The 23,081-nt window shown below is 33.9% G+C and overlaps 1 protein-coding gene across 3 annotated transcripts in view; it reads left to right on the top strand.

Annotated features, from left to right (window-relative positions):
• Positions 1–23,081, top strand: part of HBS1L (HBS1 like translational GTPase) — an 86,366-nt gene that overhangs the window by 6,759 nt on the left and 56,526 nt on the right. For 2 of the 3 annotated variants that reach the window (XM_038526068.1, XM_038526067.1), the window contains exons 3-4: positions 5,662–5,790; positions 6,491–6,685. The exons of the other annotated variant lie outside the window; for it this stretch is intronic. In XM_038526068.1, the coding sequence (XP_038381996.1) occupies positions 5,662–5,790; positions 6,491–6,685 (324 nt within the window). The remainder of the gene's footprint in view (positions 1–5,661; positions 5,791–6,490; positions 6,686–23,081) is intronic. 3 annotated transcript variants of the gene reach the window in all.

Below are 23,081 nucleotides of genomic sequence, written 5' to 3'. Positions count from 1 at the left end.
CATTTGTTTAGGACAAAGGTGGTAGCATTAGATTTGGAGATAGATTCGAGAGATAATTATAGGAGTTGAGGTCTACAGGATTTGGAAGTTGTTTGAATCTGGCTTGCACAAGGGTGGGAACCTTTACAGAGGGAGAGACTACTGAAAGACATCTTAATCTTGCAGCTCAGCACATTGATTTATCTAGGCTTATCTGGATAAATCATGCTCATTAATCTTGGGTTAGGAATTGATAGTACACCAGGTCAGACATTCTATGGGTGATTTTCTGAGATTTACATTCATGGCCTCCCTTTCTTGAGCTCAGAGTTTATCCTTGTGTCTGTCATAGCTCTTGATGTGTGTCTTGTGGGTGGCTCATATTCAGTACAGTTTTATTCTTTGTACACTCCAAGAAATCGATGACATTATTGAAGCAGGAGATAAATGGTTAAATGGTTTTGAGTTTTTTCTGTGACAAACTGTATTTTTAATGAAAACACGTGGTTTTGGATTTTTAAGTTTTCAAAGCATGTATAAAATAGTAGTGATATTAAATCAGAAATGTTTCCTCTTTAGTGGTATAGTTTCCAAGTGATTTTCAGTAAAAAATGAATAGTTTTAGAAGAATCTTCTCTCTGTTCTTTTTTTTTTTTTTAAGATTTATTTTTATTTATTTATGAGAGAGAGAGAGAGAGAGAGGCAGAGACACAGGCAGAGGGAGAAACAGGCTCCTTCCGGGAGCCCGACGCGGGACTCGATCCCGGGACTCCAGGATCGTGCCCTGGGCCAAAGGCAGGCGTGAAACCGCTGAGCCACCCAGGGATCCCTCTCTCTGTTCTTAAAGAAACAGCCAGAGTCATTGAAAAGATGATCATATTCATGGTCCTAATGAATTCTGATAATTGAGTGATTTTATCAGTGTATTAATTTTTTCTAAAATTCATCAGCACATATATTGTTTTGAACTCTGCTAAGCACAGTTTTTGTGATGGAAAGGTGATTTCTAAATGTTACAACTTTTTTCCCTTTGGAAAAATTGACTTTGATATTGAATATTGAACATATGTCAAAGAATTGGGGATGGCAAAAAGAACACATATATTACTTTATTTGGACAGATATGGGTTTTGTTTGCCTACTATAATTAGAAGTGTTGAAAGATAAATTGAGGCATATTAAAATTTTTAATTTATTTGAATTCAAATGTTAGTTTGAGTCAGGCGGCTCCAAACTGGAAGTGGTTAGGAGTGTTCCACTGGAATGGAGCTGGGACAAGGTTTTTTTTTTTTTTTTTTTTTTTTTTTTTTTTTAATATTTTATTTATTCATGAGAGACACAGAGAAAGAGGCAGACACATAGGCAGAGGGAGAAGCAGGCTCCTCTCAGGAGCCTGATGTGGGACTTGATGGGACTCTGGGACCATGCCCTGAGTCCAAGGCAGAAGCTCAACCACTGAGCCACCCAGGTGCCCCTGGGATAAGGTTTTTATAGAAACGACAGGAAACAGGGCAGCCCCGGGGGCTCAGCGGCTTAGTGCTGCCTTTAGCTGGGGGCATGATCCTGGAGACCCGGGATCAAGTCCCACGTTGGGATCAAGTCCCACGTCGGGCTCCCTGCATGAAGCCTGCTTCTCCCTCTGCCTCTCTCTCTTTCTCTCTCTGTCTCTAATAAATAAAATCTTAAAAAATAAAAGGAAACAAAGCAGAGAAATTATTTGATTAATTCTAGTTTAAGGGTTGCATTATTTAGGAAAGCCTAGTTGGCTTTTTTTGGTTGTTCTTAATCCTGAGGCATTTACAGGAATTGACTCTGGCCTCATTTTCCTTTTTTTTTGGCCTCATTTTCCATTTGTTATCAAGGCATTGGAGGCACCTTGGTCAAAAGGCCTCCAATGATTACTTAAATGGTAGTAGTGATCCTTATTCAGTTCATTCCAATTCAGAATTTTTATTGAGCATCAGTTAACGTGTAAGGAAAACCCTACTCTAATAAATTTATAAATTAGTATAAGGTAGCATGTTAAAAGTCCTCTTCAGATATGCCACAGCAGTATGGTGGGGGAAGCCATAGTCCTGTATGAAGGAGTCTGGGAAGGTACTTTGGAAGAGAGGGGGATTGGACTGGTAATCTGGGAGGAAGACTGGCATCCTGGACAGAGAAAGACAGTAGTGCTTGAGCAGTGGCCTTTATGTGAGGCTCATTTGAGAACACTCACACTATAATGCAGTTGCAGTAGGAATGAGGACTGGGAAAGGAAGTAGGGGACAGACTTGGGAGGTGGTTTTTAATTGTAGGTGTGTTTTTTCTGCTTGTTGGAGGAATGTGAGTCAAGGGGCAGTATTTTCCTAAGGAAGCTGATGACTGCACAGAGTGGACCACAGCAGGGACTTGGAGGGCAGTGTTTCTGGATCTTCACTGCTGATGTTGGTCAGCTGGGAGTCATTTAAAAATATAGATTCCCTGCCCCATTTCCAGTATCACTGAATCAGAACCTCCAGAGGAAGAAGCCTGGATAGCTGTGTCATTAATGAGTACCTCTTACGTGATTTTTATTTTAAGGTTTTTAGAAAACATTTGGGGCAGTTGTAGGAGTTAGATTTTGAATTCTTTGAACTTTTATGTTTGTTAAAATGCCTTAAGTTTTAAAAGTCACCGTGGGTGTCCTGGTTTTTCAGAAAGCATTTCCATTAAAGTTTGTGAATTAATTTAGAAAAGAATAGCATTTTATATCTATCCTTTTTTCTTCATTGCTTTTTTATTGCTCTTTTATTGTATTTGTTGCCTTTTGGGCTCTCATTTCAGCTTCAAAGATTTGCACTGTTTTTCCCCCACTAGTAGTTACTTTCCCTGGGGAATTTGTCTACCCTCCATCCTGACCCACATCCCAGCAAATCCAGCCAACACTGCCTCTAAAATAGTGGCAGCAGTATATAGGTTTCTGAGTTGGATTTGTGTGTGGATTGGTGGTAAGGAACCCCCATCCCCCCAGAAAAAAATAGCTCCTCTGGGGTTGAGCAGCAGCCTGAATAGTGACAACTTTCTTTTCCTTATCAATATATCCTAAGTGAAAATTGCTGAGAGATATTATCTGATTTTTTTTCCTCAAAAATTTATTTTTGATTTTTTCTTGGGGTTTTCCTCACAGGTGAAAGCTATGAGAGGAAGCTGAGGAAAGTATATTTGTTACTCTTAGGCTAAACTGAGTAGTTCATTTTAGCTAGGAAAAGAATTTGTAAATCAGGCACAAAGTGGCCCAGTTTACATTTTTTAGTACTATGTTTTATTAAATCTAAGATATCACAGAATGTAAGGGATATCGTTATTTTACGTACCACTTAAAGTAGATCTGTCAATCTAAGTATTACATAATGTTGAGGTGCCATTGATTGTAAGACAAGTCCTCATTCTGGGATTTTAACATGAAAATAGTGGTCATCTTAGAGTCTATAAATAAGATGTCTCTTCTGTTTAGCCATGCTGACTTTATATAATAGTGTTATATTCTCCTTGAACTAGAGGGGGATAAATAGGAAGATATATATACAATATAGTATGTGTATCCTTGAAAGACCTTATGGTCTTCAAAACTGTACACTGAAAATAACAGAACATCTGGGTAAAAAATAGGATCATGACAGATCACTCAACCTGTAAAGTATTAGCAAAAACAGTAATTATCTTAATAAAAATGCTTACACATTTAAGAAGATAGCTTAACTTCCTAATAAATATACCAGTAAATATAGGACTTTAAAAATATATTAAAAAGCTTAATGAGAAAGAGTTGAACTAACGAGTGATGTTGCAAAGGCAAAATGCTCACAGATATTGGAGTGGCAAGCACTAAGCATACACAAAGCAAGACACACATCCTCCAACCTGAGCCAAGAGAGGAAGCATTGTGGATCTCTCCGGCAGTGCAGTACCATTATGGTAACAGTGTAATATTCTGTGGTGGGTGTTACTTTGTACCTGCTGCTATTAGGTGATGATGCCAAACATTAAAGTGTTGGGGGGAAAAATATCTAAACCAAAGCAACTTGAATGTTGTTATACCCTTATCATTCTCTTTATCATTTGGTGTGAGTAGGTAAGTAAGCATGCCTGATAGCAGAATAGATTGAATTCTCTCGGCTGTTGTTGATCTCTCTTATTGCTTCTCCTTGCCAGAGATGTCTTCCACTTCCTCAGGTTTTCTGATGCTTTTACCTCATCTTTTCATAACTGTGCCAATCTTCAGTGATTACTTAATCTGTGCTTCTGTGACACTTGTACTACTTTTTTGGCTTTTATTTAAAAGAAATTTATTTATTTATTTATTTATTTATTTATTTATTTATTTTTTATTTGAGAAAGAGAGAGAGTGCGCACAAGGGGGGGAGGGGAGGGAGAACCAGGCTCCCTGCTGAGCAGGCTCCCTTCTCTCAAGCTCAATTCCAGGACCCTGGGATCATGACCTGAGAGAAGGCAGATGCTTAACCAACTGAGCCACCCAGGCGCCCCTCATTTGGCTTTTAAAATACATCATTACATTTTTTTTTCTTTGCCTTTCCTATGCATCTCTAAGGCCATCGTTGGTTTATTCTATGAATAGAGAAGCGCTTATGCTACAGCCTTCTGGGTGTTAGATATAAACCACAGTATTATCTAATATCTGTATGTGCATTATTTATATGCAGTAGCTATAAACCTTGAATTGTAGTTGGTTTCCCTTTCTTTCATAGATTATGCCTTAAAAACATGAACAGAAGTTAAATGTGTGAACAGTAAGCAGTAGACTTGAGTGCTATGCATGCTCTCTTCTAGAAAGCTACATAATATAAAATCCCTAGTAACAACTTGCCTGTAGAATACTGTAATAAAATTTCAATCTTTCTTGTTCTTTAATTTTCTTTCTCCACAATTGAGCACAATCTCTAGGAATTGAGTGCATTTAGCATCCAGCTGAGGTTAAAGAGTCACACTTTGGGCGTGGTGTCCATTTTCTCCTTTGCTTGCTTGTATTTTATGATATTCAGGCATATATTGGCACTTCAATATTTTGTCTGTCCTCCTTTTAATGAAGTATACAATACCAGATATATATTGAGTGATGACAGTGCTATAGATTGGCACAGACTGATCTCTGAAAGTCAAAGTTAGGTATGTGACACTAGCATACAGTGTAGACAGTGTTTAAAAGTAGGAGTTGTTCAAAAGTTAAGGCCTGTGATTTTGGTCAACTGTTGGGTTCAGATAAAATTAGCAATTCTTGGAAAATGAAAATTAAATTGTTTTTAGTATTTTCTTAATTTATGCAAATAAGAATGTTTGGTTTGTGGTTTGAAATATTTGTTCCAAAGAAGAGAACATTTTGCATGAAGATGGAGTAATAGGCAGGGATGAGGAGTTTGGAAACACAATGTTTGAAAACTGGAGATTTTGGAGATAGGAAGAACGAAGGATGATGATAGGCAAGAGGCCAGTTGAGCAGTTGCTAAGGACATCTGGGCAGGATTTAGGGTTTGGTATGTTTTGTCTTCGTTTGTTTTTGTTTTTATCCATTTATAGAATGTAGGTAAATAGCCATAGGTGGTAGGTCAGAATATTTAATTTTTATTTTAATTTTTATGGGGAAAAAAAGAAAACTTACTGGGAAGTGGCTGTGCTACAGCATTCTTCCATCATTTTCTCTTCTAGCTGCTCAGTTTATTTACTCGCAGCGCGACAAACCTTCTCTTGTTGAGCCTGTAGAAGAATACGATTACGAAGGCCTGAAAGAGTCCTCCAGTTCTCTTTTGAACCATCAGCTGAGTGGAATTGATCAAGGTATAGTAAAAAGTAGTTTATCTGTGCTTCATGTCAGAAAATGATTGATAATTAATATACTAGAATTTACCAGATTTATTGTAATTGTTCATAGTAGTGATTGTGGGTAGGAATGGTACAAATGTCTCTTGTATACTCAAGGGAAATTTACATTTTATTTTATTTCATTTATTTATTTTTAAAGATTTGTTTTTTCATGAGAGACAGAGAGAGAGAGAGAGAGGCAGAGGGAAAAGCAGGCTCCCTATGAGGAGTCTGATGTGGGACTTGATCCCAGGACTCCGGGACCATGCCCTGAGCCAAAGGCAGATGTTCAACCACTGAGCCACGCGGGCATCCCAGATATTTACATTTTATTAAGTATATTTTGTGTGTAGTGTATGGCTAATTGTATGGTTGAAAAATTGGTTGTGTGGCTATTATTTAGTAACTGGAATTTTTGACTGAGATCTTTATTTCATCTCCTTAGGAGAGAAACTTCAGTGATTTGTTTTCTCTCAGCAATATTCATTGTTTCATGAGCTCTAATCGGGAAAGATAGGTATATTGTGGATAAAAATATCATTATAAATAATTTTTGCCAGGAAAAGAGGAAAGTTGAACATCCTAAATATAGTTTCAGATCTTTTGTTGTTGTTTTGAAGATTGAGGGTTCTTTCATGGCACCATTTAGTATGGCTTTTAATTATTTCTGTTCTAGCTCGTCTTTATTCATGCCTTGATCACATGAGAGAGGTACTTGGAGATGCTGTGCCAGATGACACTTTGATTGATGCAGTTCTGAAGAACAAGTTTGATGTGCAGAAGGCTCTGGCAGTGGTTCTGGAACAAGAGAAAATGCAGAATTGGAAGGTCAAGAGTGAGGGAGAAATATCTTCAGGGAAGATAGCAAAAGGTATGTTTTAGAACTTGTTCTCTTTTAGTTTTACAGTTAATGCTTTAAAAGAGGCTTTGATTTGATTTGGCTGTTTAGAAAAATGGGCAGAAAATTGTGCATGTTAAAATAATCCTGATTATCATCACTTGATTTTCCCATTTGTGAACTTTTAAGCTGAGTGCTGTGTTCTCTTCCTTTTGTGAAAGCTTGTTTTTTGATTATTTCTCTGCTCTTTTTGGTAACTAGCAGAATATAGGGGAAATAAAGTCAGATAAAAACAAGAGGACATTTGTTGCTTCTTGTCAGTAGCTTAGAGAGCTTTTTGATTATTATTATTTTTTTTTACTCTAATGGGTTAGGAGATGGAAATTAATAGCCAGTTTATTACAAAAATGCCATTATATTTTCAGCATTTATAGTAAATGTATTAGTTTTATTTAAATATCATATGTATCATAATTACACTACTTTTGCATTTCAAAGCCAAATCTTTAATTTTAAATTTATAGAATTTGGGGTTAAATTTCAAATTTAATTGACATAAGAAGGGAACTGAGGTATCTTTATAGTAATTGGTATGGTATCTGTCAGTAGGAGCATGATGATTTATCAAATGGGTTATTTCCTGTAACCTGAGGACTGGATTTTTTTTTACCACAACAAAGTTGTATGCAGTCTTTTACCATGAAATAAGGGTGGTGTTTTATTTTCTATTTAAATTTAAAAAGTTTTGAAAAAAAATGAATAAATAAGAGTTTTGATGGGGAAGCACTTGTAACTGACTGTATGAAAATGAGTCTATAATATTTTATCTTTACTAATAATAGTTTATTCCAGAAATTATAGAATATTATTTGCTTGTTTTTAATACATTAAAAATACAGGAGAAGATGAACTAGTTCTTTTCATTGGTTTTTTAGACATTTTGAATTTGAGACAATGCTGATGATAATTTCAATATGTTAAAACCTTACATTATAAAATTTGTGAAAATTAGAATATTGACTGACTTGGTACTTATATTTGTATATATCAGTGAACAAAGTATGAAGGTCACTTTAAAAAAGCTAAGGTGGTAAAAGGAAGGTAAAATTCCTTTATTAATTGTTTTTTTTAGAGTGTTCACTTTTTATTAAGTAATGATCAAATATTTGATCACTTTATTCATGTTATAGTCAAAAGAAACATTTAGTAATTAAATGCCTCATTTCATGTTTCCTTTTGGTTGCTGTGACTGTCTTCTGCATATGTCAACCTATTCATCTGAAAATTAATGGCTTTTGTAAGGTAAGGAGTCTTATTATCTTCCTCTCAAGTCTCAGGCTGATAATGTTCAAAGCTCTTGTCCTCAATCCACAAACCACTTGGATTGTAGTAGCAAACCCTTTGATTTTTCTGGCTCATTGGCAAAATCTGGATTATATCATAATTCCTCAGTTGTACCAAGTCACTATTTACTCCATAAAAAAAAGAAACTTGACAGACCTAAAAGTGAAAAGAAACTAGAGTCATGTAAGTTAACAAAAGAGCTGTCACTAGCTGACCTAATTGATGATATGCCAAGAGATTCTTGTAAAAGTCAACCATCAGTCAAATTATCATCCACAGATGGCCTGGAAAGTCTATTTTCAAAGAATCTAGGTGCTAATATGTTAAGACCTCATGAATCTGAATATGTATCCAAAGATGATTCTTCATTCAAAGAAATACCAGATTTAAAATCCTTAATGATAAAGAACATAACATCTAATAGCTCTTTTTGTATTCAGAATAATTCCCTACCTGATTTGCAAAACATTCCAGTACAAAACAGCATAGGAAATTTAAATAATCCTTTGCTCTTAACTAGCTCATTGGAAAATATGGCTCATGATCATTTAAATGCTAGTGAAATGACTGAAGTTGGAAGTGTTTCTTCAGTTGAACAAAGTGCCAAAAATTACCTTTTAAAAAATGACAGTTTGCAGTTTTCCCAGTCTGAAAGTCCATCCCTAGCTGAACTGTTTCAGGAACACAAAGAAAATAATCCAAGCCAGTGCTTTACGTTATCTGATCTTTGTAGCCAGTCATCTGCTGGTTTTACAGATCTAAGTTTGGAATCCTTTACCCTGTCGCAGCTAGGAAACCGATATCCATCTTCAACTGGAATATCAGAATTAACAGGATCTCTGTCATCTTTGGCATTTTGTAAAGCTTCTCCTACAAGAGACCTTGAGGATTTGTCACTTTCTGATTTGATTGCAGAAACAATTGAAATAGACAACTCTCAGATTAAGAAGGATTCCTTTAATCTCACTTTATCTGAAATGAGGTCACCTGGAATAGATTCAAATATTGATCTTAGTGTCCTTATAAAAACCCCTAATTTTGGTCCAAAACATGCGGTAGACCAATCAGTTGCTCCAACATCAGGAACAAAAGTTTTAAGTTCAAAGTTAGGGAAAAATTTCAATTTTGCTAAGGATTACAAGAAAACCAATAAAGGCCCTTTGACTAGGAAACCACCTTTTTCTCTCTCTTGGACCAAGGCCCTTGCTGCTAGACCTTCAGCTTTTGCTTCAACACTGTGTCTTCGTTATCCACTGAAAAGCTACAGACGACGCACCCTTGACCTATATAAGACTTTTCTTTATAGTAGACAAGTTCAAGACATAAAGGACAAAGAAATAAGTCCTCTTATAGCAATAACACCATTTGACTTCAATTCAGCATCTCCTGATGACATTGTAAAAGCTAGTCAAAAGAAAGCTTTCACTAGAGAATAGTAACAAAAGGAAAACTTGATCACTGTTGTAGAGCTTTTGTTTTAAATAATTTAAAATCTTTATAGGGTTACTTTATATTATGGGATTCAAGTTGTGATTTTTATATTAAAATTGTCTTAAGTCAGTTGATAGCTTCAGTTGATATGTATTTTTGCACTGAAATTTTTTTTTTTTACTGTATCTTTTAGTGATAATTGGCTTTATTTAAGTTGATAGCTTAAAATGGGTGTATGTTTACAGAGTGCGTATGGAAACTTGATATTGTGAAATCAAACCTTTCAGATGTTTTTGTTTGAAGCATTCAACTTTAAGTTTTTACAATGAGACATTTTCTTTTTAAAGTATTTTTGTGCTTTGCTCTTAAATGAAAATGCCACTTGGGATTATTATAGTTTAGTGATGAAGATTTCTCCTGTGATTTGTGGCATAGCATAGGTGAGATGTAATTCTATTTTAAAATATTAGTGATATCATTCCCATTCATTATTTTTCTGTAGGTGGGTACTTAAAAGTTTTCTAATAGAAAATTTTAAAATTCCTGACTTTTAAGAATACTGTGGAGATTGTTGAAATACACTTTTGATGATAATAAAATGAAAATCCTTTAGGGGGCCATGTACATACTGAAGTTGGATTAATACATAAATTATTTTTATACATTTTAAAAACCCTTTGTCCTAAATGCATACTTTAAAATAAATATATAGAAAGTGTTTTCAAGTATGGTTGCATGTTGTTTGAATAGATAGATTTATCGGATCTCTCACCCTTTTTTTGTTACTGGAAATAATGAAATGTGGAGTTTTCCTCTTTGACACTGATAGCTGTATGTGCTATATTGACAAAATTTCGGCAATGGTAGACCAAATAAGAGCTCTTCTGGTCATTAGAAACAAGTATGTAATTTATCCCTTAAAGCAGTGGTCCTCTACTAACAGAATCACTGGGGGAGTTTTTTCAAAACACAGATACTGTGGCTTCACTCTAGACATGATGAATCAGTCTCTGAGGGATGACATTTGGGATTGTGTATTTTTAAAATAGTCCCCAGGTGATTTTGGTGTGCTACTTTTACTTGAGAGCCACTGCTCTAGGGCAAGAAATGAGTAGAATGAGAGGAATTACTAATGGTAACAATGTGAATTTATACTTCATAGTTTCTAGTAGTCAGGAATACTAAGGAAAACTGCCCATTAGGAATGATAGTCTTTTGCATAAGAGGATGCTGATACTGTATTATTAGTATTTCTTTTTATTATTATTATTATTAGTATTATTAGTATTTCTTGCAGGAAAAAAATAATATCTAAAATGTTACTTCTTAATGAAATTGAAATAGCTGACCTTTTCCCAGTAAGGTAGTATTTTTCTCTGACAGCTACTTCTCTATGCTTTTGATAATTTTTTTTTTGTATTTCTCATTTCAGTTTATTCTCAGAATGACATTCCAATATTTTTAGCTGTGTTTGATTTTTTTATATCCAGTGTTTTGGTGGGAACACTTAAGCTAGAATTAATGTCGTTGTTCTTGACCAAATGCTTTTTTTGTGATGTCTTCAGGTTTTGTTTTTAATGGCATGCCTCAATGCACAGCGTACGGATGCTTAGGAGATCATACAAATCATGTTACATTTTATGGTCAGTTTTAGAATTTGAATTAGTATATATGACTCTTGAACTGGATTTATTTATGGGCAGTCTCCAACTTAGAAGTGAATTGTATTCTATGAGTTTGTTTGGAACTGACAATAATTGCAGATAGATGAAATGCTACGCAAGTGATCTGCTTTGCACATGAATCCACAAATACATATTTAACTCATACTGAAGTTGAACAGTGGTACTATTATTTTTTACCTTTTATAACAGATTTTCAAGTGGAAATAGAATACTTTTAAGCCATATAGTAGATCTTGTAGAGTGAACTAGGTCTCCTTTTGTTGACTTATTAGGATTATAACTACCACTTATAAGATTATTTCTTTTTTTTTTTTATAAGATTATTTCTTGAGGAGGAAAATCTGTATTCCAGAATGATAGGGAAGGCAATAATTTTTAAATAGGTTTCCCTCTTTCCCTTGTCATGGCTACTAGTCTGTCAGGTACATACATGATATGGCCTTGTTGACTAATGAAGTGTCACAGTCTCTTAGATTCAGAGAGTGGAACCAAGAAGGCTGCTTGCCCCTCCCACCTTTGGCCTTTGACCATTGATAAAGAGACCAGTGCCTGTTTATGGATATACTGCGAGTGATGATTGTTTGCACTAAGTGCATATTCTGCATTGACTACTGGTTTTTGATTGACTTTCGTGTGTCTTGGTAGCTAAGGTATGCTAAGAGTTTTGGTTTATTTTCTAATTCCAGTATCAGTTTTGTGATGCAAGGCCATGTTTATTTGCATTATTATCAGGTACATTAATATTTTTCTTTAGGAATATAAATGATATTATAATATTCTAAGTGATACAAAGTACAAGACATTTAAAATTACTATTTTTGCTCACTTATTTTTGGTCTTTAAGTGATCTAATGTCCACGGATGTTTTGTCCTTTTGTATTCTAAAGTCTTTGGTTGTCTCCTTAGGTTATAGTTCTTCTTTCCATTAATTGCTCAGAACTAGGGTACATGACACTTTGCTTAACTTTTCTTTCTTTTTTTGTTTTACCTTTTTCCTACTTCCAGTTTAATAACTAGCATTCTAACCTCTTTTCCTCCTTTTGGCTTTGAATCCTCCTTTCTTGAACTTTTCTTTTACCCTTTTTCCTTCTCATATAAGTAGTAATAAATATTCCCAGTGTGTTACATGTCATGGTTAGTATTCAGTGGCAGGTCATGCAACTGATTGTCACACCAGAGGTAAAACTAGTACAGTGCTTTTCTTTGTATGTAAAAGGAAGCACTGTTAAGATAAACACAGTTAAGAGAAAAGTAATGGGTTCTTACACGATTATTTACCTTTTAAGTTGACCCAAAATTTATATATGGACCATTACAAATAAACAAGTACACAGTTATACACTGAGGAAGAACTATGTATCAGTAAGCGTTTTGTGTTCCTACAAGTATATATTTGGTTATAGAGTCATTCTTGTAGTAACCTAAAATTATATTTTTGTTACTTATATAAACAAAGAGAATGTTGACCAGATAGGGAATAGTTGATAGTATTCCTTACAAGTTTTCTTTTAGGCTTACTATATGCAGCTGTACATTGTATTTTTAATTTTTAGGGTGTAAAAGACTTGTCATTTTGAGTGTGTATATACATTTTTGTAAAAGCTACATTGAAATAAATTATAATTTGAGATTCTCTTAAACCAAATAAGAAAACGTCACAGTTTATCCATAGGGATTTTTTTTAGATAAGCTTGATCCTTCAGGACGGAATTTTAATAATTTATACTGAAGGTACCTGTTTTTTATGTTTCTGTAAACAAATTAAAAAAACAAAAAGAACTATCTAGCTGTAAAGAATTTCTTCTAAGATATTTGTCACTCAGAATTCTGGCTTTCCAAAAGACAAAATTTTATATATGTTTACCATGGAGGACTTAACATACCCTGCTCATGGGGGGACCATTTTAAATAGCAAAATTAACAACTAAAATCAGCATGAAAAATGTGACACTAACTAGATCATGAAAAGGGTAATTGTTTATTACAATTGTGAGAGCTGAAACACAAAGGCAAAGTGTCACCTTTTGACCTCAGTGCGGAATGCATGTTGGGTGACTCAAATTTTTTGCTTCTCTGCACTTGTCTGGGAATGATTGCAAAAGTGCTACATGTAAGGATTTTGGGGTTACTAATAAATTTTAATGAATAGGTGAATTTGCATATATGGAAACCATGAGTAATAAGGATGGATTATACATTTTTTGACCCACTGTTCTCCATCCTTCTTGATACTTTACCTCCTAAAGGCCATTAGTTTGGGGCCGAATTACTGGAACTTTACTTCTTGGTTTATTTCTCCCAAAACACTTTACACATTACAGCCAGTGTAACTTTTTCAAATTTAGCTCTAATTTTCTGTCCTCTGTAGAAACATTTTAAATTATTTTATAATTTAATTATAAATATTTATAGATAATATATATAAATATAAATAATATATTTATTCCTTTTAGGAACTGGTTTCTGTTCATGTGCACCCCTCCTCCCTAATCCACCCAAGAACAAACCTACCTGAGTTGTTTCTGCTTCCTTTTGGCGCTTTGCCCCTACCACCACTCCCGTTTCTCCCCTTGCTGATCTTGTTTCAGATTGTAGTTTATATATCACTCCCAGTCCTGGGGTAGGGGAACCTTTATATGCATCCTAGTTCACTGTATTCTTTTTATTACCATTCCATGTAAAATTACAACCTCCCTCCTCGACACATACAGCTATTTCCCCTTGCAACGCTGTTTTATTGTTCTTCATAGCACTTAACATCATCTGACATTGTGTGTAACACAGTTATTTTGTTGTTACCTGTCTCTCTACTGATCCCCAAGCCCCCCCTCCCGCCCGCCCCATGCATTCTCCATGAGTGCAGGGATTTTATGTGTTTACTGCTGTCTCCTCAGAATATGTCTCGCTCATAAATGTAGGAAAGGGTTTAAAGTAGAAGATGAGTCTCACTCTTACTACAGTCCCACATTCTTATTCTCTACAGGAAGCTGTAAATAAATCTGTAAACAAATCGCTTTTGTATTATTCTTCTAGAAACTTTACTGGCATATTACATATGTGAACCTACATGTATATCTTTAGACAAATGGGAAGATATATAACACTTCTATATTTGTGTCATTTACCAAGGCATTTTGCAGATCTTTCCTTACCATGTACATAGAGATCAATCTCATTCTTTTCAAAGCTGTGTAGAATTCCATAATAGGATTGTATATTAAATAGCCCTTGTCGATAATCATTTTAAGTGTTTTCAGCTGCTGTTACTAATGACCCCAAAGTGAACATTCTACATTTTTATACGTTGAATTTCTAAGCCAAAAAATAAGTACTTTAAATTTTTGATAGATACTACCTATTGTCTTTAACAGAGGTTGTACTTATTTTTTTCTTAAAAGTTTGTGTTTCTTTCCAGATTCTTATAGATACAGTTATTACTCATTTTTGGTATTACACCAACCTGATAATTAGAAAATATTTTTTTTCATTTATTTGTGTCTTTAATAGAGTGAAGCTAACTGCTTTCTCATATATTTAAATCTATTTGTATTTCTTTTCTTTTTTTTTTTTTTTTGGAGCTATCTATTCTTAATCTTTGCCCATTTTTCTGCTGGTTATCTTTCAAATACTTGTGATTCCCAACTTGTTTTTATAAGACAAAATTTAATTTTAATACATTCAAATGTATCAATCTTTTAAAGGTTTTTGTTGGAAAGTTCTGTTTGGCTACAAGTTACAAAAAATTATTCATTTTTTCTAATACATTTGACAGATTTTTCTTTTTCTTTTTCTTTTTCTCTTTTTCTTTTTCTTTTCTTTCTTTCTTTTTTTTTTTTAAACACCTTTGAATCTTTGATCCAGCTGCCATTTCCAAGATGGAAATCCAGTTTCTTCCCCATCTTTTGTCTTTCCAACAGCTGGATTTGTAATGGTACCTTTTGTTGAATTACATATCCCTTTTCTTTTTAAACCTGATTTGAACTTCTGTCTTTGACATGCACTAAGGTCTTCTCTATGTCTTAATTTTGGGACTCTGTATTGTTCCCTTTCTTTGTCTTGTTTTGTGCCAGTACCAAATTTTTAATTACTGTAGCAATTATTACACAATTTTAATTATGTTTGGTAGGATATCTTATTTTTTCTTTCCTTTTTCATAAATTTTTGTGAGTTATCTCACTTGGAAACAGCTTGTCAAATTTTCTGAAAATCCAGTTATAATTTTAATTGAGATATTTAATGTTAGAATCTTTTTGGAGAAAATATTCTGTCTTTATAGATGGCAAAAGACTTTAAACATTACATTATTAAACATTAAATTTTAATAGATTTTCTAGTACACTTGTAATATTGAAACCATCCTAGTTAGTCATGGTAGCTTGTTCTTTTACTATGATGGATTTTATTCACTAATATTTTATTCAGGATTATGCTTGCTAGTCATAAGTTTAACTTACAGTTGTGTGTATGTATGTGTGTTCATTTGGGTTTTGGATTTCTTTTTATGATGGTTTTCTAGAGAATTTAGAGTTTTTCTTTATCCTTGAGTAATTTTAAGCGCCACCCTTTCCTCAGACCTCCCTACTACCTTGTAGTAGGTATGCATTGTTCACATTCTGTCTCTTTTTCTTAGGTCTCTGTAGTTATTTTTTTCCTGTGGATACTGCATTTACTATGGCTCATAGGTGTTCTTTTAGAATTATTGTTACTTTCTGGGTTCTTTTAGAGCTACTGTTATTTTCTGGATAATTCATAGTTTTGATTTTGATTTCTTTTTTAAACCAAGAACCTGAAAGAATTTTAAAATCTCCAGGTTATTGTGGGAGTTTGTTATTTTTATTATGATTACTGGTCTCATTGTTCCAAAGAATGTGGTCTGTGCCCTTACTTACTGAAATTTATTGAGGTTTTTCTTTGAGTCTCAGTGTAGTTTTAGAATGGTTTCATAGGCACTTGTCAAGAGTATGAATTCTGTCTGAAGAATACAAAATGTGATATGTTTCTGTTGGTTACTTTTTTGGGTTACATTTTATTTTATTTTATTTATTTTTTAAAAATATTTTATTTGTTTATTTGGGAGAGAGAGCAGGAATGGTGGGAAGGGGCAGAGGGAGATGTAAAGGGAGAACCAGATACCTCACCAAGCAGGGAGCCCTAGGAGAGGCTCCATCTCCGTATCCTGAGGTCAGGACCTGAGCCAAAGGCAGACACTTAACTAACTGAACCACCCAGGCGCCCCTTGTTGGTTACTTTTTAAATTGTTATGGGTTTGGTATTCTTACTTAAATTCTGTTTCCTTAATTGTTGGTTATAGGCCGAGAGAGGGAAGTTAAAATATAATAATAGTCTTGCATTTTATTTCATCTTACTACTTACAGGTTTTACCTTTTGTTTGGTAAAGATATATGATCTTTCTGTGGATTTAAAGTTTTCTTTAAAGTTCCTCTATGATTTGTTTTATGCTTTTTGACTTAAATTCAATTTGCTCAATGCCATGCTTGCTGCTCTAAGTTTTATTTGTCCATCCTTTTGCTTTCATTGTTTTAAATCACTTTGGTTTACTTGTGCCTCCTGTAGATGTGTATAATTGTGTTTGTCAGCAGCTGTTTTAATAGATTAGTTTTTTTCATTTTTTGGGAATGATAGGATAGATAGAATGCCTTCTGTGATAGGCAGTGTATATTTTGACTTGGCATGTACTCTTTGATAACTTGAAGATTTGTCCTATCATTGTAGCATAACACTTTAACTTTTTAAAGTAAAATTTAATTTGCCAGCCCTAAAAGGTATGTGTTGATCTCATTATGAAAGTTAAGAAATTAATTTATATTTCACCTTCTATTTCTCATAAATTCTGTTGATATTTAAAATTCTTATTTATATCTTTTATACTATCTTTAAATGCCTGTTAACTGTATTGTTAACTTTAAACAATTATTTAAGGAGTCGTGGATTTAAAAGTTCATCTCAGCAAAGTTACAATTTCTCATATTTGCCCCCTTTTCTCTTTTAGCCCTGTATTTTTAGTCATATTATATATTGCCAAGATTTATAGTATTTTTGTTTTATTCTATATTCAAAGCTTCCTTAGTTTCAAACCAACCATAATTATTTTAAAATAGATTTCTCATGATTAAGTTCCTATTTTTGTCTCCTATGACTTTGACATTGGGCTTAACAGCTCACCTTCCCTTCCTTGCAAAAATATATGTATGCGAAATATTTCCCAAATTTTTGAATATTTGAAAGTGATTCTGTGGCCTATATTTGCATGACAAATCGACAAATGATGGTTTTAGGTCCCTCTTTCTTTTGTGGAGGGCTTTTCAGACATTGCTGCACCATTTTCTAGTACTGTATGTTGCTAGCTAGTCTGATTCTGCTGCTTTTAGTTTGGCTTTTATTTCTCTAGTATTTTCCCTCCCTCTGTATTTCTGAGTTCTCCATGCTTGCTTTCCAACTTTTTCTCCTGTTGTTTTTATCATCTTCTCCCCATCCCGAAATATGTGTCTGGGTGGGGAGGTGGGGGTATGGGATATTTCAAAACTAGATATTTTTCCTTAGAGCACTTTATCAGATTAAACTACCCCTTTTTCAAATGTAAAACTAGACTGGTTTGATAGACTCATGAATAAGACAGACCTTGTACCAAAGATTTAAATGCTTAGGTGTAATGATTGCACTATCTGTATCACCCTGACTTGATCATGACATACCACTGATCGGCGTAGAGGGAAATCTGTTTCTTATTTAGAGAAATTTTCAATGTTTCTGTACTTTTAGAATTTTGGAACAAGAACTTAAACCTGTGTGAAAATTAGCCTTTTATTATGGTGTAATAAATTAGAACTTTGATGTCTAAAATAATGCACTAAATGTCGATGTGTCTCCTTAATTCAGATAACATTTTAGTTCATTTTATTAACATACATAATATAGAAAATCAATAGCAAATATAAATAAGCTTCAAATGAGTTATTGTCTAATTTTGTCATACATTCATGTGGGTAGACTGCGAAAAGAGCATATATTTAGGGAGTAAAATCTTGGGACAATTTTCTGGTTTTTGATAGGGTTTTCCTTGTTACCATAGATCTACCAAGGGAGAAAACACTCTCCAAAACCGAGTAACAGACTCCTTTTTCTTTTTAACAGAACGTCCAAATTGAAATACACATAGTATTGTTTGAAAGGAAAATTCATGGCAGAAAAATCTTATTTATCTTTAGAGTTGTATAATTAATCAACCTAACTTGGAAGAAAAATAGCTTTCTACACAATGGATATTTTTGTGAGAGGTGAGGTTTAACTGTTTGATGGCTAATGAGGCTTTTTCTAACATTGGGTTTATTTTGGTTCTTTTAGAAAAATAGTTGACCTAAAAAATGTAAACATTAAGAAAAATAATTGGTCTGCAAATCTGGTAAAGGAATTGTATGTAATTTAAATTTAACATTTTTTATAGTTCCTAAGATGAATATTTCCATTGCCTTGCAAATAAAGTAGTCAATAATTATGCAAATTAATTAGATCATGAAAAGAATTGATTATTTAAAAAGTGTTGGAGGCTTTGGAGAAATCTATTTCAATAGTGTACTTACAGTTGAGCTACTGTTTTTGATAAGGTTGGTCTTAAGTAATATTGGCTTGTCCATACTGTTTAGAATATTCGTTTTTCTTTCCCTTTGAACTTCATCTTGTTTTCCCTTCATTTGGAAAATAAACCCTAGTTTTACATAGTGAGGTTGTATTATCTAGCTTCACTTTGCTTTGCTAGTTTTGCAGTGTTAATACTCTATTAAAACAGTCTTTATAGAGTGTAGCTGTATTCTGTTGTTTGAATGCCTGTAAAATATTATTTATACCCAATGATTTTCATATTCTTGAGTGTTAATGGTAGGTTTTTCACTAGAGAGTGTGCAAGGAATTAAAAGATAAAATTAGGGTTGTAAATGTGCTTGCCACAGGATCATTTTTTTCTACTTCTTTATTGTGCTGTATTTGTCTCTTCAATATGACCTGACTAAATGGAAGAGAAAGTGACATTAGATTTTTAGAAGATGTAGTTTCCTCTTTCTTCTCAGGTAGAGTATATTGTGAGATTTTTATCCTCATCCTGAAAACAGATCCCAGTTTTAATTTGAAAAATCTGTATTACAAAGAAAACTTATTAATGTGAGATGTTATGAACACTTTTATATGAACTTTTAGTAATGTGCTTAAAATGCATTTTTCATTTTACTTTTTTGTAAGGAGTTTAAAATTGGCATATTTAATTTACAGTATTTCTGATGCTGCCTTTAAAATATCTTTTTCTTGAAAGATTGTTTTCATTAGTTTATCACTAAGTAATTTTATTTAAGCATGTACAGAAGAATTTTATACTTGTACAGAAAACTTCAGAATTAATTGACTTTCTGCTTTAAAAGTATGTGGGCTTTTGAAAGGAAGTGGTTTATTTCACTGAAGAAACTCATCTGGTTCAGAATGTTTTCAGATAGGTCTTAAGATTCTCTTTGAAAAAAAAATTCTCTTTGTATGTACACCTACACTGGAAAAACTTAAACACTAATTGCTTAATTTAAAAATAATTTGCTTTAGACTCTCAAAACAGCTTATCTTCTTGATAGAGCCAGTACCATGTAAGAATTGCATGGATGCTAAATACAGAGTTTTCTCTTAGGCCTAATTACCTTTTTTTTTTTTTTTTAAACCATAGAAATCATAATCCAATTCCAGGTATATATTTTCATTTTTCATTCCTAAGCAATTATAATTTTTTTAGTATATTTTTGAGTGCTTAATGTAGCTATATACTAAACATTGCCAAGTACTTCAGCAAGGAGTTGAATGGAAGCAAATGACAAAATTCTTTTTAGCTAGTATTTAATTTTCATGTCACTTTTTTTTTTTTTTCATGTCACTTTTTATCAGAAAGGCATGTTATAGCCACTGAAGACAAATCTAGGTCACAGATTCTCCCATGGAGCTTTATAGTAGCGTGGGTATTCTGGTCATCAGGAGAATCTGTGAGTTAGGTAGAAAAAAACTGAGGCTCAAATAAAATAAATAATTTGACATAATTTCACATGGATATTGAATGTTTTTTTTTTTTTTTAAAGTTTTTTTTTTTTTTTATTTTTTTTTATTTATTTATGATAGTCACACAGAGAGAGAGAGAGAGAGGCGGAGACACAGGCAGAGGGAGAAGCAGGCTCCATGCACCGGGAGCCCGATGTGGGATTCGATCCCGGGTCTCCAGGATCGCGCCCTGGGCCAAAGGCAGGCGCCAAACCGCTGCGCCACCCAGGGATCCCTCACATGGATATTGAGAGGCAAATTTTAACTCTGAGTTCTTTTGAACTCCAGTCCCTTTTTCATGGTTACATGGTACTTGCAATAAACTTTTATATTGTAATAATTTAACCTTGTTTGGTGTTTGTTGGTAATTATCTTAAGGATATAATTAAATCTCTTGTTAGGGAAACGAGTTTTACCATTAGTGAGATATTCCAAAATTACTTTTAAGAATTATTTTCTGCTAGTATGACTTAACTAAGACTTAACTAAGAGACGTGGCGTTCATGTATAGAGAATTGGTATCAATTTCTAAATCCTTGCAAATGAGCAGTCCTAAGAAGTGAAGCCCTTTTCTCATGTATTTAATTTTAAATCACTTTGTGGTCTTCCATTTTTTGAGCAATGATTCTGTTTGATTTAAAATCTTGAAAAAAAATTTTACAGTTGCTAGCTTGGTGCCATTTTAAGGTAAAAGCTTAAATAAATAATAGTGTTTATTGAGTAAAACTAAAACATTCAATGACCCAATGAAAGAAAAAACATGTCCTTAATTCCATTTTCTAGAATTTAGAGTTATTAGCATTTAAAAAAATTATTTATTTATTCATGAGAGCCAGAGAGAGACTGGCAAAGACATGGGCAGAGGAGAAGCAGGCCCCCTGTGGGGAGCCCAATACGAAATTCAATCCCAGGACCCTGGGATTGGGACTTGAGCCAAAGGCAGGTGCTCAACTGCTGAGCTACCCAGGTGTCCCTAGAGTTATTAGCATTTTTATGCATGTAAGTGATAACAGTAGGCAATATTAATGAACACTTACAGGCAAATATTGTACTAAACTTTTTATCTCTTTTAATATTCACAATAATTATATAGAGCAGGGATTATTTTTATCCTAGTTTTATAGCTGAAGGTTCTAAAGCTAAAAAATGACTAAACATCTTGCCCTAGGCCACAAAACTAGTAGTACATGATGAAACCAACACTCAGAGTAAGATGCTTCTGATACAGATGTCCTGTTTTAATATATTGGTTACCTCTTTCTAGATATAAAGAATGTTAGTTTATTTTTAAATGGGATCAGACATCACTTTTTAAATACATTTTAACTTAATCATGCACTATATACTTAAGTTTTAAAAAATCTGTTCAATTTTGTTTTGGTGGTAAAATATATATAACATTAACTTTTTTATATGCAATTCCATATTTATTGCAGCATTATCTACAATAGCCAAGATGTGGAGGCAACTAAGTTAACCTTTTTTTTTTTTAAGATTTTATTTATTTATTCCTGACAGAGAGAGAGGGAGGCAGAGACACAGGCAGAGGGAGAGGGAGAGAAGCAGGCTCCATGCAGGGAGCCCGACGCAAGACTCGATCCTGGGTCTCCAGGATCACACCCAGGCCAAAGGCGGCGCCAAACCGCTGGGCCACCGGGGCTACCTAAGTTAACCATTTTCAAGTGTACAGTTCAGTAGTGCTAAGTATATTCACAGTGTTTTACAACCAATCTCCAGAACTTTTTCATTAGCTCTTCATTTCCCCTCTGCCTGCCTCTAGCAACATAGACTTACTTGTATGCCAACAGATTTAGGTTTTCATAGTATTCCGTTACTTAATTACTTGCTCTAGAAACTTCAATTTTTCTATTTATTATTACAAAAACTTCAGAGATATTTTGGACATTTGTTTTTTGATAATGTTGTAAAAGATATTTGTAGAGTAGCATTGGATAGAATAGCTGGTTAAAAAGATACGGGCATTTTTAATGCTTTTGCTATATATTGTGAAGTTTACCTTTCATAATGATTGTACTGATTTACTACTTGTATTTAGTTTTTAATTATAATAGCATAATGTTATTTTATAAAGGATAATTATTTTTCACTGATGGATTATATATTTGCATCAAAGTTTTCTTTCATTAATAGAGTGGATAAAAGTCAAAGGTGGTGCCTTTTTAATGCCATTTCTAGGAGGCTTGCTCTGATGATGGCCACCTGTGTGTGTGTTCCTGAAAATTTTGTCTGTGCTGCATTATGCATGCCGTTACATAGGTTGGCATTGTATAAAATACCACTTATTCTTGAGAAACAGTACCTAACTTAGAAGTTTCTTTTTTTTTTAATATTTTTTAAATTTTTATTTATTTATGATAGTTACAGAGAGAGAGGCAGAGACACAGGCAGAGGGAGAAGCAAGCAGGCTCCATGCACCAGGAGCCCGATGTGGGATTTGATCCCGGGTCTCCGGGATCGCGCCCTGGGCCAAAGGCAGGCGCCAAACCGCTGCGCCACCCAGGGATCCCTAACTTAGAAGTTTCTATGAGGAGTAAAGTAACCCATGTGGTGCTGTTGGCACAGTGTGTGGCACATGGGAAATGCTCAGGAAGTGATAATTGACTTAATTCAAAGAAATAAAGTGCTCTTTTACTACCAACTAAGGAACAAGTGCAGTTAAAAGGTGATTATATTCAAGTCTAATGCATTGGGGTGCTTAAATGACTTTTGCTGACATTTTTGGAAAAATCAGTTAATTAATGTATAGCATATTAGTTTCAGAAGTAGAGTTTAGGTAGGGATTCATCAGTTGCATGTAATACCCAGTGTTCATTACATCAAGTGCCCTCCAGCCACTGACTTTTTTAGGCAGGAATTTTTCATTAATGTTT

This window comes from Canis lupus, chromosome 1, assembly GCF_011100685.1.
Source record: "Canis lupus familiaris isolate Mischka breed German Shepherd chromosome 1, alternate assembly UU_Cfam_GSD_1.0, whole genome shotgun sequence".
Lineage (NCBI taxonomy): Eukaryota > Metazoa > Chordata > Mammalia > Carnivora > Canidae > Canis > Canis lupus.
The sequence above is the reverse complement of the archived record's forward strand: the minus strand, read 5'-3'. Positions and strand labels throughout refer to the sequence as shown.